At 36.0% G+C, this 18,469-nt stretch overlaps 1 protein-coding gene across 1 annotated transcript in view; it reads left to right on the top strand.

The window, feature by feature from the left end:
- Window positions 1-3,435: 3,435 nt before the first annotated feature.
- The window catches only part of dmd (dystrophin), a 108,634-nt gene continuing 93,600 nt past the window's right edge, over window positions 3,436-18,469 (top strand). The window contains exons 1-7 of the mRNA XM_059553680.1: window positions 3,436-3,676; window positions 12,718-12,779; window positions 13,704-13,796; window positions 14,879-14,956; window positions 16,178-16,270; window positions 17,361-17,533; window positions 17,848-17,966. Coding sequence (XP_059409663.1) covers window positions 3,595-3,676; window positions 12,718-12,779; window positions 13,704-13,796; window positions 14,879-14,956; window positions 16,178-16,270; window positions 17,361-17,533; window positions 17,848-17,966 — 700 coding nt within the window. The 5' untranslated portion in view covers window positions 3,436-3,594. The remainder of the gene's footprint in view (window positions 3,677-12,717; window positions 12,780-13,703; window positions 13,797-14,878; window positions 14,957-16,177; window positions 16,271-17,360; window positions 17,534-17,847; window positions 17,967-18,469) is intronic.

Genomic DNA, 18,469 nt, shown 5'->3' with positions numbered 1-18,469 from the left:
CTTCAATTGTAAAACTGTTTTTAGCTACAATGTGAGTCCATAACAATGCTTCATCCTGTAAAAGAAAGATCCTCTAAGCAGATTTCTCTCCTACTTCAAGCAGTTATAGATGGACTCTAGTGGATATCAGCTGAAATTAATGGTTTGAAGTTAAAATGCCTTAAGTAATCATTTTTATACACAGTCCCCCCCATTTTCAAGGGTTCGAATGTAATTGGACAAATAAATATAATCATAAACAGTTTTTAAATCAATTGTCCAATTACTTATGGTCCCTTGAAAAAGGGCGGAGGTACATATTAAAGAGCTTTAATTCCTTAACCTTTTGTCCAATTTTTATGAAAATACCCTTAAATTAAAGCTCAGTGTGCACCTTAAGCACATATTTATTGTACAACTGCAATTTGAATTTGTTTTGGTCAACAGCTTAAATAATTTTTAAAAATTGTGCCTGTGTCCAAATATATATTGACCTAACTGTGTATATATAAACAGCTTTTCACATGTAGGTTACCTGTGGATTATTGTTTCATTAAGGTGTTTCAACTTTCATTCTGATGGCACCCATTCACTGCAGAGGACCCATTGGTGAGCAAGCGATGTAATGTTACATGTTTCCAAATCTGTTCTGATAAAGAAACATACTCATCTTGGATGACCTGATAGGTGAGCTATACTTGTGAGAGTATGTTATACATGTGCAGTGTTATTGCCATTATGACTAGACCATGTTTGCAAAATCCTTCTGGGGCAAGACTTTTCAGCATTGAAAACTAACATACAGACTTTGACTGGCAGTTGTTCCACATCATTTGCTATGGTACAAGTGAGAATGATGGATCACTGACTCCTTGTGAAGGTAACTTTATAAAATACCCTGTCTATTTTTGTCTTCACTATTTGATGCAACCAAGGTTAAGTCAGAGTAGTGCATTAAAATCATATAGAACAGAAACGAATCTATGAAGCAAAGAAATAGTCCATTCATATCAGTTTGAGGCTCTAAAGCAGTGGCTATGTGTAAAAACTGAAAATGCAAGCCGTGCTTCAATGATCTTTAATTACTCAGTTCATGTCGTTTGTCCCACAGCATCAGTGTGATTTTATAGCAGAAACAGATCAGCTCTCTGATCATGATGCTGTCTGGACACAGTCCAGGAAATATGGAATGAAGAGGAATCTTGTTTGCGATGGTTGACTGGGATGGTGCTTATTACCACGTCACAGCTGACATCATTCTGTGATTTACATCATAAAAGAATGTCCTCTGCAATTATAGAGATGTTAATAGAAGTACTTGACCTTTCAGGGCACAGAAGACTGTATTTAAAGACCTGTATTTAGATGAAAAGCTATTAGCAAACAGTTTTGCTATTGAAATATTAAATATTTCTAAGCAAATGGACTACTTTTATGGTGCTTTGGGGTCTTTTAAGAAGACTAAATATTGATTCACCTCCAAATCCATCTAATAATCAGTTGTTGTTTTTTTCTTATCTTTTTTTTTTTCTTTCTTTTTTGGATAATGAATGTGCTTTTAGACAGTTTGCCAACACAGCAATGAATTCAAGCAGAGATCTTTAAGAATGGTTTTAATATTCGTGTTCGTTTTAGTATTTTATATGCATGCACTCTACTTGTTTGGCAGTTTTTGAGCCCAAATATTGATATTGTGATTTTGAATCAATGCCCGCAGGCTGGGTTTATTGAAAGATGTGCTGTTGCAGGTATACGGCTTATTAATCAAATTTTGGGATATTTTTGTTTTCCTCTTCTCATCAGTTTGACCGGGTTACTTAAAACATCCTGTGGATGTCAAAACATGTTTATCTACTTGGAACTATGTTGCTCTTATGTTAATGAATCTGTGTTTGCTGCAGTCGTGAGCAGGCAACAGATTGTTTTTGTTTATTTCATTTATTCGTTCTCTGAAAAGACCTTCAAAAGACAAACAATCTCAAAGACATAACAGCCGGACAGGCTTTTTTTGAATTTCCATTAGCTGAATCACAAAGTACACTGCTATAAAGCCTTATTCCTCCTTGATCAAATAATTTACTGATATCATGCCAGTGAATTCTATTTACTTGTTTACACTCCCCATGCCATTACAATAATCAAGCAGAATTGAATTTTATTTACATCTCTCAGATGCTCTTGCCATCTCACTAGATGGAACCCAGAGTGGTTTTTTAGCTGAGACAGATCCCATATGGATGCACATATTGATGAGTCTTCTACACCTTGTATATTGAAAAATGCCTCCCGAAGTGTTTCTATGAAGCACTAAAGCTTGATGCAGGCTCCTAGTCTTATTATGCATGATTGTATCTGTGTATGTTATTTAAAAGGCAAAAGGTTGTCTTAATGTATTGCTCAGAAAGAAATCCATCACTAAGGCCACATGAGCAGGGAAAATTATATAAACTGAAGGTTTGTTTTCAGCTTATTGTGTAGTTTGTTTTTTATATATATGTATAGAATGAGATATAGAATGAAATCTCTCATACTCACCAAGGCTATACTTAATACAGTGAAAACAGAAATAATTATAATTTAAAATTACTTTTTTATTTTTAAAAAGTCACATGTAATTTATTACTTTGATGAAATGGCATTGTTCCAAGTCTTCAGTGTCACATGATTCTTCAGTAGTTATTCTGCTAATTTGATGCTCAAGAAACGTTTCACGAGACATTTCACATTTGGGTAGGTATTAAAAAAAACATTTAAATTAATATTTGTATCCAGCAAGGATGCATTAAATTGATCAAAAGTAACAGTAAAGACTTTCTATTCATCAAAGAATCCTGAAAAATATTTATCTTTTTCTTTTTGTATAATAATGAAGCCATTAATAATAAGTGAGCAACAAATCAGCATATTGGAATGATTTCTGAAGGTTCATGTGACACTGAAGACTGGAGTAACGATGCAGACAATTCTGCTTTGCCATCACAGGAATTAATTCCCTTTTAAAATATATTCATTTTATTTATTATTCTACAATATTAATGTTTTTAATATATTACTGTTGTTGTTTTTGGCTGAGCAGACGTGCGGTAACTAAAGATACAGATTTAACCCCACAGGGAGCAATCTATGAGCTGTAACCATTGAGCCTTTGAGCAAGACATTTAACCCCAGATTGTTCTGGATGGACTGTCGCTATAATAAATGTACTGTAAGTCACGCCTGATAAAATTGTGAACTTGAATTTTTCTCCAAAACCATTTATTGGTCATTTGTTGTCAAATGGCATGGTGACCGATCCTTTGCTGTTAGAAAACCAGTTTTTGTGTGTGAGAGTGAAATGAAGCAGGCCTTCATAACGGCTCTCTATTTTAAGGCGAGTAGAATTTGCCACCTGTCTCTGCTTCTCTGGATGCCTTGACAGCTCGTTTCCCCCTATCATAACAGTCCACAGACAGTCTCGTCCCTGTGTCATTTACAAAAATTCAGTACTGTATTTGAGGTTCAGTTTGTTCGCAGGGCAGCGATTCCCGTCATTGGTGGGGTCTTGGTGTCTCCTTCGTTTTTCTGTTTATAAAACTACAGGATTAAAGGATTCGACGGCGGTTTGGATCTTGTGTCATGGCAGAAGCAGGGAGCCAACAGGACCAATGGGAGGAAGGTTTTGAGGATGAATTCGGAGAAATTATCAAAACTCGATCAGGTAGGAGAAATTATGATTTACTTAAGTTATTAGGACTCCTTACATGTCATACATGACTTTCAATATGTTCATTAAGTGCTAAAATAGTGTGCCATAAGTTATTTTTTAACGTAAACATAATTCAGCTTCAGATGAGGTCTTATTTAATTATATTTCTTAATCATATTTATAAGCAGCACTCCTAGCCACATTCAAAGTAATATGAAAACTTTATTTGAATTTTACAGCAACATGTATGTTAGTGAATTTATATTTACGTTTCATTGTGTGTCTGTTTATTTTGCTACTCAGATCAGATTTACTATTAGATCTTGAACAATCCAACTTGAAAACTAATTTCTGGCTTATGCTCCACCCCGAATGAGTTCATCTATAATTTTTTTTCATTACTGTCATGCTGTATTCAGTAGGGATCATGAGTGATCTATAAATGCTCTGTGGTGGAAATAGGACAGGTCTTAAAGAGCTTGAAATAGTTGCAGCTGCCTGGTGTTGGGTTTCAGAGTTCCATGTTGGAGATTTAGCCATGTTGTTGTTGGCTGTGTGTTGTTTTGCTGGCAGAAGACGATTTCTCTTGTGTTTTCTGTGCGAGCGTGTTTATGATCAGCAGGGAAATTTAGGAAAAAGTAGGCCTGATGAGCATCCACGGGACACAAGCAGTACAGTAAACCTCTGAGAACATCTGTTATCTGTCCTAAAGCGCGCCATACATTGGTAATTTTAATCCATTTTTTTTTTCCTTTCTTTCATGGGTTGCCTGTATGGTTCTTTGGAAACTGAAAGTCTTTTTTGGTGACATTTTTGGTTCTTCTGTTCTGATGGCTTCTTCAAAATGTATGATTTCACTAAAGCACCAGTATATAAATGGTTTTCTAGACCGCAGAAGGCTGTGATATCCGAGTCATAGTTTGCCCCAAAATTAAAATACATAAATAAGATTTTGTATGATAAAAACTGACACTTATTATTATTAATATTTTTTATTAGTCTTCTGATTTTAGGGGAAACTACCTGAATGTTGTTTGAAAGTCCTCTTTGATCCTGATTGGAGCACTTGTTTATTTATTTTGTTTATGTTAATATCTTAGTTTAAATGCGTTACTGAACCCTTCTGAGTCTCCTGGTATTCAGTGGCATTTTTACAGTTGGACGAGACAGTTTGACTACTGGGGTAATTTGAGGTTGCTTGCAACTCTATCTTCTGCTCATAGTATCCATCCTGTTTTTGTGGTAAATACCACTGCATGAGGCCTCCAGGAGTGACATCTGCCATAGAATCTTCTGACTTTAAGAAATTCTCAAAATAACTATGCTTTCTGCTTCGCATGCTCCGGAGAGCACATTTTATCAAAGAGTATAAAATGTTTTATGCCAGCTGTCAAAATGTTGATATTTAAGCCTTTTAAATAATCAAAGATCACTGGGAAATTATGATAATAATAAAAAGCTTGTTTTATCTTGTGGGGAATGGAGCAGGGTTTGTTGTCAGCCTTTTTTGCTCGGGCCTTTCCCAGGGACAGTCAATAGTACTGGTGTTTCTATTTTTGGCTTTAATGGGAATATATATATACACTGTAGAAGATATAATTCTGTATGAGCAGCCACTGTAAGGCAGTATTGAGCAAGTTCTGCTGAAAACATCATTCAGATCTCTTGAACATACATCTCTCTTAGCAAACTCAGTCACTGGAGACCTGTGATCATTTTTTCATTACATAACCAGCGAAGCATACCCTGGAAAAAAGATGCCTCAAGTATTGTATTCTCAAGAAATGTCTACATTTTAAATGTCTCAAGTGTTTTACTTTATGGTGGGGTTACTGAGAAACTGTTTGCAATTAAAACTATGAATAAATTACTTTTTTTTCTTTCTAATTTTGATCAGTACTTGAGGATATACCAAACAAGTATTATTTTTTAAGTATTATTTGAGTTGCATGTTTGACTGCCACCATGGGTGGCATTCTGAGGAATCCCCAAGGGTGTCTCCAGTATCTTCTCATTTTACAACGTTGAGTGAACAGATTTAAATGCGAAAGTTCTGAACTAAAATACTTTTCGAACTTTAGGTGTTTGCTGCTCTCTATCAGGGTGTGTTTTAAAGCCCTGGAGGCTTTATTGACATTTGCCGTTCACTCTTTACCTCAGTTATTCATCAAATAAGCAGTGGTTGGCACCAGGGGTGAAGAAAAACGATATTGAAATGAGATCTCCACCCCTGGTTGGCATTTTAAAAATTCAAATAGTAGCCTACATTAAATGTAAATTCTGCACATATACGGTCTCTAAATGAGAAGCATATAGCAGACATGTTTTGATGTGTGAAGAAATGTTTAACTGAGATCTTTTCGATACTGAATGACGGTGAAAACTCTATCTTTATAAAGACAGCAACCTCGTCTGATTCAAGTTTGCTGCAACTAATATCTGCTTCTGTTTACCTCAATAGCAAGTAAAAATTTGGCAGAACAATATATACAGTGCAAACTTATTACATCAGGAGAAAGAAACTAGCCTACTGATGAGATAAAAATATAGATTTTTTTTGGGAGCAAATATGATTATGCTCGGCAGGATTTTTTTTTTCAGCAGGCCTACCACAATACTGTACACAATGGCCTTCCAAGATACATAAAAAATAATTATCTTTTTTTTTTAATCTCACAAGAACGGATTACAAGCACAGACTGTTATTTATTTAGGATTTCTCTGGCAGATGTACAGATGGTGATGTTCCAAGTCTCATGATTTTATGTGAGATGTGCCACCAACTGCACAAAAACATGAACTGGCCCATTTCAGACCACTGCATTGAATTCATCCATTTTTAATAGACCCCAGGAATATTACAGTTGATGAAAACGGACACCAGTAAACGATGTCTCTCTTAACATTGCAGTTTATTTTCTAAATGTCCAACTTGTAATTAAAGGCTGCAGAAAATAATTTCATACTAATTACGCATCATTCAGTGTGGTAATTGGGTACAATGACTTTCACGGTTCTTTTTCAAGGGTTTTAAAAAGAAAATTTGAACGAGCTATCATCTGAGATTCGTCCTCAGCGAACAAAATTAGATTTTGCCGCCCTACAAACGAACCATCTTTTTTCTTAAATACTTTTGAAACTAACTCCTAATGTTTTGAGGTATATTTGTAATACTACTTAGAACAGGCTTAATAAATAATGAGAGTGTGTTATGTTGATGATATGCGTTCTGTGCCCATTCCAAATCTAAAGTAATGGAACGCAGTAGGCTACTGTTGCCACGGTTACCGCGATTTAGGCTATATTCGTGAGTGTCTATTTCACCGAATTTGTGCGCTGACTACTGTAACTTGTAATTCAACTTTCCTGTTTTCTGAAATGTAATGCACTCAAATTGAAACGTATACATTATTATCGGCACCCTGCTTACGTAAGTAATTAGCCTACATTCTAGCACAAACAAGTTTAATAAAGTTGTTCATTGTATCTTTGTGATATCGATCCCTCTCGGTGGCTACTATCGTTCCCTGTTAGAAAGAGCTGTACGGTTAGTCAGTCAGCCCGCATGCCAGAACACCGTTAGCCAACACCTGCCGGTCTCCGCGGATAACAGCAGAGCTAGAACTGCACGCAAGTGAGGGAGCAAGAGAAAATAAAGCAGCAAAAGTGTCCACCCACAGTTCCTTCACCAAATCATCTTCGGCTTTAGGCATGGACGAGTCTGTTTAACAGCAAGGAAACCGTAGAATCAAACTGCGCTTGCAGTGTTTATATACACAGGTAACGTTAACGGACACACACCACAAAAGCGGCTGCCTTGCCTGTGACTCCAAAACCCGTCACGGAGGAAAGAGTTGCGTTTGTTACGGTGTAAAAAGCTCATTTAGGTAAGATTGAATCATCATGCTGAAATACTCTTCCAGTGTGAGGTGAATGTGAATGTTCGGCTGTTGACGGCTTTTATTACGGCGTGTCACGTAAGGTTTAACCAGATTTAACAATAGATCCTCCCGCCGGGTGCGTATTATCTGTACCGGGATCTGCTCTCACTCGCGGAAAATGTTGTTTTATTGTTAATTGCGCGTGGACGGGTGTCTTTCGTTGTTGTTTCTCGTACGCGTTACTGGTTGATGGCTAAATGTGCGCACTTTGTAATCAGTCGTGATTTTATAGACGAATGCGAGAGAAAGTTTGGTGGTAGTCGCGGCTGGATAAACTACACGCGCTGTTTTATTTTCAGGCTCATCGAAACATTTGGGCTTGTAGATTGAGAGGTGGCTGTGGTGGAAAACATGTGGCTGTAATCTGTGAATACCGTTTTGTATTGGATGTGTGTGCTGAGATTAGGCGGCTAAAAGCAGGTGTGTGCGTCCAGCGTCTTTGTATTTGCCCGTTAGCTTCGGCTCAAGCCCGTCACCCCATCATCCTATTTGCACAAGGGCGGATATAATCCAGCAGCAGCAGCTGCCACCTGCCTGGAGTCACGCCTCCGATCAATGGCAAGCAATGCTTTCATTCTCCTGTCTGTCTACACACATTATTCTGTCTGCCAGACCGGGCTCTATAGATTTATTTATTTATTTTATACTTTATTATTCCTTCCAGTCCCAGTCTTCCAATCACTCCCATATACACAGCTATTGACGCTATTTTTATCTCTCAAAATCTATAGATAAATTAAAAGCTGTATTATATTGTAACTGATAAATAAATAACAAAACATATACATGCATTTACTGGCTACATTATTATGGTGGCATCATTCAATTAAATGATCTGCATTGCAAGATTAGTGCTTGTAGATTGTAGAGTGCTTTGGACCTTTAACTGTTTAGGGCTTTTCACACTTGGAATAGTTAACCTTGGGTCAAATCCAGAGTAAAGGAATCCTGGGTTATCTTGTTCCACATTTCACTTCCTATACTTTACCTGGGATTTACAGTTAATCCTGGGTTTTCATGAACTGATTTTCACATTGCCAGTATTGGGGAGTAACTACATGTAAAATAATTAATACATTGTTAATAAACTTAAATTAATAAACGCATGTTATTAAATTACAGTTACTTATGAAAATGGTTACAAATACAAAGTGGGTTACATCTGAATATTTTCACACACATATATAGATTTAATTGTTTTCTTTCCCAAATTGCACTGACTGTGCTAAAATATGAGACAAATGTTTCAGGAGTTTAGGACACATGCTTATTTAATAACTATTTTATTTGGGGTAATATATATGCTTTATTTTTTTTATTATCTGTTAACTGTTTTTTCCCCCAAGGCATGCCAGTGTTACCGCAAAGATTTTAATTAAAAAACAGTATCATAGCAAGTTTGTGAAGGATTTTGAGTCCTGGCAATAGTCACTGTTCTACAAGAGTACTACTACTAGAAAATGTATCAGAAATTAATCAAATGTAGTGTTACATTAACAAAGTAATTGCAATAATTACACTACTAATTATATTTATAGGGTAACTTGTAATTTATAACCTGTTACAATTCCAAAGTAAACTTCCCAACACTGTATACTCTGGTTTAACATTCATGTGGGTATCTTCGCGCGAATCATTCGTGGTTCAGCTTCACCTACAGAAAAAGTGAGAATAAGGTTTTTAATGAATCTTAGCAAATCATTTTTTCCTAATAGTGTGCTAATTAGCAAGTTTCACAATGGATGTGGCTAAAGTAAACAGTCTTTCTGAAAGCGGCTCAGAAGTGATGGGCGGGGTCAGGACAGCTCATTAACATTTAAAGAAAAATACTACAAAACGGCTTGCTCTGAAAAGAGCTATTTTTGACAGGGTAAAAAGGGTCGTTTTTACACTAACATTGAGAAATTTTAACCAAACTGTTACAGACTTTCAATTAATACCCTAAAGAATCTTGCTATTATCACCTTCAGAGCCACGGCTAAATTCCTTTTCATTGTGGAATATTATTATCAGGTTGTTTCAGAAATGATAATTGTCACAACCAGGCAAAAACATCTGTTCTGTTCTGTTGATTACAATTGCATATTGTGACAGGAGGACATCATGCAAGGAGTTTAACACTTCTGCTTTTGCAAAACATCGACCTTCAGCTTTGTTGACAGATCTTTGTTCACACTCTTTTGCATGAATCTGTAATGCATTGAGAGCACTCTACGAAATATGTTATGTCATCTAACCTACAATGCATTTAATTTGGTTCCATCTAAGTGAACTTAAAAATTTTGTCATCATTTACTCACCCTCAAGTCTTTTGAAACCCATTTCTTTCTTCCCTGAAACACAAAAGGAGTTATTTATAGCGTAATGTCCTTCTGCTCTCTTCTATATAATGAAGGTAAATGTTGGCCACAGCTGTTTCTAACACAAAGTTATTGTATGGCTTCAGAAGACTTGAAATATAGCATGCATGTCATATGGACTACTTTTATGATAGTTTTATGGTGTTAATTTTTGGTGCTTGACAGCACCTGATCGTCATTCACTTTCAAAGTATGGAAGAAAACAGCTCAGTCTTTTTGCTTTAGTGTTAAAAAGAAAGACATGCACCTTTGGAAGGGTGAGTACATAATGACAGAATTTAAATGTTTGTGTTTTCACTTTTATGGTGCATATTAGTTTTTGTTTTCAGACCAACTAGAATTGCAGCATATTAATGTGGTAATGAATTATGTCTTAAAGTTTAGGTATTCAATATTCAGTTTGTGAAGGGACACTACGGGATGTCGTCTACCCTGTTGTGTTTCCAAACCTGAAGAAGGCAGAAATATAATTTCCCTGTCAAATCCTGAGCTTTTAAAAGAAGCTAATTTAGAGCTTTGTAGATCAATATCAATAATACTGTAAGATAATGTGAAGGTTTCCTTTGCAGCAAAAGACTTTGAGTAATCAGCTTTTCCTTTGTGTGGAGCTGCTGTATTCTGCACAGTTCGTCAAGGGGGTTGACAGTCTAATTGAAGCGAATTGTGGTAATCAAGTGAAGGAATGACTTTTGGCATTATGGAACATTAAGAGATATCTGATTTGCTCCAGAAATTATTGATCCAGGATAAGAATAGCTCATAATTGGTGCTTTTTGCAGTGTTTTTTACAAGTCACCATTCTCTGCAAAGAACTCACATGAGCCTCAGATATGATAAATGTAAATGGGATGGCCATCAGGAACCAAAAATGTGATCTGCATGTGATAGCAGAAACTATTGACCTTTTTATCTACCAATTTGGTCTTTTTCTAGTTATTCTGAGAATTGTGAGATGTAAAGGTGTAATTCTGAAAAGGAAAGTCAAAATTGTGAGATAAGATCTGGCAATTGTGAGGAAAAAAAATAAGTCCGAATTGTCAGATAAAATGAAATTACCTTTATTATTTTTATTTTGTGGTGGAAACAATAAAAATAGGATTGCAAGATGTAAATTCAGAATTCTGTGAAAAGAAGTCAGAATTGGGGGGAAAAAACAAGCCGGATTTGAAAAAAATAAAAATCAGATTTATCTGGTTTACAGATAAACCAGATTTTTTTCTCTCTCTCTTTCTCTTACAATTGTGGGTTTATATCTTGCAATTCTGTCTTTTTTTCTCAGAATTACTATTTTATATTCTCACAATTCTGAGAAAAAAAAAATCCCAGAATGGTAGGAAATAAGTCTGATTTGTAAGATAAAAGGTCACAATGACCTTTTTTATTCTGTGGCAGAAAAAAAAAACCTGATTGAATCTTTTTCAGTGCTTTTTACTCTTCTGTCATATTATTACAACAAAACCGTGTGAGAATGTGTGTTATTGCGATTATAAGCATGGCATGGTGCAGTCAGGCTTGAAACAAATCTGAGCCATGCTACTGTGATTATACAGTGAGCTCAAGTGTAGGCTGACCAATGGGAACAATGAACTGAAACTACCCATTTCATGATGATTATTGCGATGGAGGCAAAAACAACTGGAAGCTTAAAATCAATTATGCATGAAAACGCTGTCATCCACACTGACTCTGGATAGCTTGTGATTCACCACCCAGTGCTTTTTGTTTACAAGGAAATATCAAAACAATACATAGTCTTTCTTAACGATTCCATGACTGTTCTGAAAGATTTTAAAGATATCTTAGAGGAGCGCAAAATGAGATATTTTGCAGAATGTCCAAGCTGTTCTTTTCCACTAAAAAGTGGATGGAGAGCAAGGACCGTCTTTGCTAGATAACTCCTTTTGTGCTCCATGCGAAGATGAGATGAGAGAGTTTTCATTATAGGCGTGAACTCTCGCTTTAATATCATCAGGGCCCCAGATAAGAATTACGCTTTTGTAATCAATCTTAAACTCACAGAGATCTGAATCAAAGCAATTGGAGAATATTAGAGCGGGGAACAACACAAGCTTTTAATGTGAAATGAAAGCTAAATGTACTTTGTACTGATTGATTTTTAATGTTCCAAACACCCGACATTTCTTTCACTCTATTTACGAATACAACAGTGGCTTTCTGGCATTTTGTCAACAGTAGTCTTTATTGGCCGCTCTAAGTGAGGTAACCAAAAAGAGGACTTTTACAAATAAACAACTTCCATTGCTTGTTTGCAATTTAGTATGAATAGAAATTTTTAAGCAGGTCCTTTGGCTTTTATGATCAATTTTTCACCCCGCTCAGTCATTGTGTTTGTAAAGCTTGCCTGATCTACACCCTCGGTCTCTCAGAAGTAATCTTCTTTTGAATACCAGCTGACCATTGATCTGTATATATACCCTCAAACCATTCTCAGGTCTTTCAGGGGATTTTTGCTCATAGTCTCTTTATATTTAACCTTCCTTATATCAAATGCCACAACAGAGTGAATACGTCCCATTGATCACTGTGGACTTTATTCTTATTTGCCATTAGCTGCTTTAATCACTTATAGTTTCTTTGATGAAATATGATGTCATTTAGCTGTAAAGCTTTACATTTCATAAGGTATTAAATGACTACGATTTGTTTGATATCAGGTTTCTTTGTTTGAAATGATATTTTAATAATTGAACCTTAACTGGACAGTATTGACAGTGTTCTCTCACATTTTCAGATGAAAGAGAAGACGTTCAAAAGAAAACCTTCACGAAATGGATAAACTCACAGTTTGCTAAGGTAATGCGACTTGAGTATTTTTTTTTTAATCGTGTGTTGAGGTAACACTGAATCACCCAAAAATGAAAAGTCTGCCATCATTTACTCGCCCACAAGTTGTTCCAAACCTCTCCTTGTCTCCTGCTGAACACAAAAAAGATATTTTGTAGAATGTTGGTAACCGAACATGATGACAGAATTGTCATTTTTGGATGAACTATCCTTTTAATTTCAGATAAAAATAATTTTTTTCATTAGACTGGTTTTGATTAACCAATTAAGACAACCTTTAAACTGTGATTTTCAGAGAAATCTTCATGGATTTCTGTTGTTGCATCCTGGAATTGCATGTTATAGGTATACAAACTGAAATGTTGCTATTCATCCACCTACTACATGGTGGGTGGATGAGATGTAAGGTAGAGAGGCTTGATATCAAGGTTAAAAGTTAAGATACAGACTTGCACATAGTCTTGATCTTGAGGTTAAATGTTAAGATTGACACTAGCTCAAATTCTTGTCACTAACCTTTATCCGTGTCAGGATGTGAGTGTGAATGTTTGAATGTTTGCTTTAGATTTGATTGTTTGATGTTTTGTACTCTAGGTGTTCTGGGTGTTTCAAAACAGAGGTTTCTGCGTTCTCTTTGTAACTGTTAGCATCCTTTTACAGTGTGTTAACAGAGGAAGGACATCAGGTCTTTGTCCTTCAACCTGAGAGAGGAGTGGTTGCTTCAAAGGCAGAGCTTGTGGGGAAAAAAACTTAGAGAATGTATTTTTGTTTTTGTTTCAAAGAACTTCCGAAATGAAAGGTCTCATCTTGTCATTCATATATATTTTTGATAATATACACCCTCAAATTCTCCACTTTTAAATACTGGTAAGACTTCATATAGTCCAGTGCTGTGTATGAAGGACTTAATAAGGAGTTCTGTTTATTCTCCAGACAAGAAGACCCCCTATCGAGGACCTCTTCACGGATCTGTGTGATGGCCGACGTCTTCTTGAACTCCTGGAGGGTCTGGTTGGCCATGAAATAGTAGGTCCATCTTTAAATTTGATGGACATTACGTCGATGCCAGTAGCCTCGTAGTTAGTGTGTCGACATATAGTGTAACTTTGCTCACGGTAACACGAGTTCGATTCTCGTCTCAAGGTCCTTTGCCGATCCCGCTCCCCTCTCTCTACATCCAGTACTTTTCTGTCACCTCTCTTGACAGAACTGTTATTTTAACCCCAAAATGTTGTATATGTATAAATTTCAGTGTTCAGAGTCCAGTTCAGAGAATCTTTGTCTATCAGCAATAATATAAATTTTTCTTCGGTTAAAAGGCTCAAATACAATACAACATAACAATACATACATACGATCCACAATACACAGTTCATTTTAAAACAAACATCTTAGGATTAAAAAACAACCCACACACAATAACCTTGTTTAAAATAGTTACTGCATTGGGCACAAAAGAATTCCTGTAAGCCTTCTTCCTAGCCAAAGGAGCTCTAAACCGGCAACCTGATGGAAGTAACTGAAAAGTATCATAAAGAGGATGTGTACAATCTGTAATAATAGAAGCTGCTTTCCTCTTAACCGCCACATAATAAAGATTTGAAAGCTGAAGCTGGGAGACCCCAGTAATCTTCAATCACTTTGCTCTATTTCACAAACCAAAATGTATTTTATTTTATTACCGAATGAAACTCCTGCACTCCTGTAATATCCCATGGCATGTTCACGAGAGAAAAAGTGATGCTACTCTTAAGTTGGCTCTATTAAAACCAAATTGCTTTTTTTTTTTTGTAGATAGATAGATATAACATTTTGTGATTAAATTAACAGCCGATTTATGTGCATGCATGTACTGTTACCATATTAATGGCTGTTTTTAGTCATAACGACCACCCTTTCATTAGGGTGACAGAATTTTTTTGGGGGGGGTGAACTATCCCTTTAATTGGCTCTGAGGGGTGATATTCTGAGATGCTTTTCATTGTTCTATTTTTATCAAGGATCCTGGTTTCAAAGTGTTTGGACAAGGCTGAGTGCATAAATGGTTGAATTCATTTGCAATGGATGCTCAGAGTTCAGTTCTGATTCAGTATATTCCCCATTTGCAGGTTAAAGAACGTGGTTTCACTCGAGTGCACTCCCTCAACAATGTTAACAGGGCCCTGCAGATCCTTCAGAAGAACAATGTGAGTTAATTGGTTCAACTGGCTGTTTTACCGTTCACAGCTTTTGGAATTTCAATGTTTCGTTTGAGCTTTTTTAATAAATGCAAGACAAAATTATGCAGAAGCAAAATTTTCAATTTGATAAGGTAATAGTACTTATCCATTTCACAGACATAAAAGCATTTTATGCTTGATAAAATGTAGTGAATCAACCAGACAGCTTGAATGTGTGTATGAAGAACCAAATAAAAGCCAAGTGAGATCACAAATTATAGTCTGGTTGAAGTCATTTTCCTGCAAATAACAAACTGCTGATATCTCAGACTTATGTGGTTAATTTTTATCTTGTTTAAAGTCAACATATAATCAAAACTGACCCTGTTTACTGTCTTAAAAGGGATACTCCACCCCAAAATGGAAATTTTGTTATTAATCACTTACCTCGATCCAAACCCGTAAAAGCTTTTTTAGTCTTCCGAACACAATTTAAGATATTTTGGAAGAAAACCGGGAGGCTTGTGACTGTCCCATAGACTGCCAAGTAAATTAGACTGTTAAGGTCCATAAAAGTATTAAAAGCATTGTCAGAATAGTCCACCTGCCATCAGTGGTTCAACCGTAACGTTATGAAGCAACGAGAAAACTGTTTATACGAGACAAAAGCGTAGCGCCATTTTGGCAAATCTGAGCTGTACGCTGGCAGCACATGCTCTTTTGTGTCAGCCGCAACACAAGGATACGTTTTCTATGTATATGTACAATTTGCTTTGAAAGTTTGTTTTGTGTCAGCCGCTGTGTCACGGCTGACACAGAAGAGCATATGCAGCCCATGTACAGCTCAGATTTGCCAAAATGGTGCTATGCTGATGTGGAGTGACACAGAGGAGACAAATTGTTGAATTAAGTTGTTATATTTGTTTTATTCGCTTGATAATGTTACGGTTGAACCACTGATGGCAGGTTGAATATTCTGACAATGCTTTTCAAACTTTTCTGGACCTAGACAGTGTAATTTTCTCGGCAGTCTATGGGAGAGTCATAAGCCTCCCTGTTTTCATCCAAAATATTCTAAATTGTGTTCCGAAGACGAACAAAGCTTTTACGAGTTTGGATTGACATGGGGGTAAGTGATTAATGACAAAATTTTCATTTTGGGGTGGAGAATACCTTTAATACATATTCCAGGTCGTATTATGTGCAATGAAGGATCTTACAGTACGTTCCCATCTCCTCCATTTCTAGGTTGAGCTGGTGAACATCGGAGGAGCTGACATTGTAGATGGGAATCATAAACTGACCCTGGGGCTGATCTGGAGCATCATTCTCCACTGGCAGGTATGAGAGTTCAATACAGTGAAATCAGACCCACAATCTTTCTGGTTTACCTTCAAGGACAGTAGAGAACTAAAGGACCTTTGTCATCCATTATGTTATTCTATCAAAGGTTTTATATGTAGCACATTTGTAGTGGACTGTCATGTGCTTATCTTTACCGGAACTCGTTTCCTCTCTGTTTTTTCTGCACATCTGATAAGGGGGGCCCTACTGTGGTTTATGTTCAGGGCTACTGATGTCATCTTCTTTCAGCTTGTGTTGGCGGTGGTTAAAGGAATAAGGAGATTTAAGACTCAGTCAGTAGTTTCTGCATTGAGATTCATTCAAAAATAACTAACTATCATATTAATTTGCCATGGAAATGATCGTACTCCTAGATATTTTTAAGTTTGCCATGGTGTTATTATAATGCTACATAATGGAAATCTTTATACACTGTTAAAAATAAAATATTTTTATACAGCAAGGATTCATTACATTGATCAAATGTGACTGTAAAGACATCTATGATATTGGAAATATTTTTATTTTAAATAAAGTCTGTTCTCTTGAACATTCTATTTAGCAAATAATCCTGAAAAAAAAATATTAACCTGAAAAACTGTTTTAAACATTGTTAATGAGCAGAAATGTTTTTTGAACACCAAATCAGAATATTATAGTGATTTCTGAAGTGACTGGAGACTGGAGTAATAGCTTTGCCGTTGCAGGAATAAACTACATTTTAAAATATATTTTAAATGTAAAACATTTAGGGTTTTATATTGTAAAATTTCTACTAATAATGATTTTATTGTACTTTTGATCAAATAAAGGGGCTTCTTTCAAAACCCATACAGTACATTCTTGTACCTGGTATTTATTCTTAGGCATTTCAAAGAATCCCATGGTATTACCTTGGTTCACATACAACCAGGATATTACCCTTCTACATATAACATATGTACCATGTACTAAGTGTTATCACATATTTTTGTTGTGCTTATACTGTTATTACAATTGTAATCATAAAATCTGTCAGTAAATATTAGCTTCTTTATGAGGCCACCGTTCTGATAAATGTGTATATATCCTGTCCTATGTCATACAGGTTAAGGATGTGATGAAAGATGTCATGGCAGACCTTCAGCAGACAAACAGTGAAAAGATTCTGTTAAGTTGGGTCAGGCAGTCTACTAAAAACTACAAAGACCTCAATGTGGTCAACTTCAACAGCAGCTGGGCCGATGGTTTTGCCTTCAATGCTCTCATTCACAGCCACAGGTGTGTGGGGTTGTTATTTTTGGGTGCTTTTTTGAAAATCACAGAAATCGTTGGTTCCATGACTAATGAAATTGAAAATGACTGTCTTGTATTCATTGGTCATAAACTGCATGGCTGAATACTGGCTTGGCCTAAAGCAATTTTTGAAGCTGATTATGGCTTATTGTTTTTTTGTTTTTCTGTGTAGTCCATTTGGGTAATGAACCAGCTGTTTCGATTTGCTTTTAGCTATTTCAAGCATGTGCACAGTTAAATAATTTAAGTTGTTAACTATCCTATATTAATGACATCATCTGCTTTGTCTTTTTTGCCAGGCCGGAGCTGTTTAACTGGAGTGTGGTGGAGCAACAGGATAATGCCATTGAGAGATTGGATCATGCCTTTAGCGTTGCGGAGAAGAGTTTAGGCATCGACCGACTGTTGGACCCTGAAGGTATGACCTCCTCCTCTCTTCTTCTCGCACACATAAGACTTTGACGTTTTTCTGATTAATACAGACAGGGCTTTTTTAGTTTTGTTTTTTGGATGGGAGGAAACGTCTTGTTACATCAACATCTAAAACAGAGTTTCATCACATAATTTATGCCATGGGGGTTTAACTCCTAGAGCTTGTACCACTTATGGCTGGTTCTCTAAGGACGGATCCAAAAGAAATCTAATATACAGTATATGCATGATGTTTCTTTCCTACGGATAAGTCCTTAAAGAACATGTATAGATATATAATTTAAATAACAGTTATATGAACTCTGTCATTCTAAAGTTTGAAAGAAATTCTTTCATGTACATGATAAGAAATGGTTATTAGCATATTAGAATGATTTCTGAAGGATCGTGTGACACTGAAGATTGGTGTAATGATCCTGAAAATGTAAAATATTTTAAAATGTAAAGCAGTTATTTTAAATTGTATGAATATTTCACAATATTATCAAA

The sequence above is a fragment of the Carassius carassius genome, chromosome 7 (genome assembly GCF_963082965.1).
Source record: "Carassius carassius chromosome 7, fCarCar2.1, whole genome shotgun sequence".
In the NCBI taxonomy this organism is placed as follows: Eukaryota; Metazoa; Chordata; class Actinopteri; order Cypriniformes; family Cyprinidae; genus Carassius; species Carassius carassius.
This window is presented reverse-complemented; position numbering and strand designations above follow the sequence as displayed.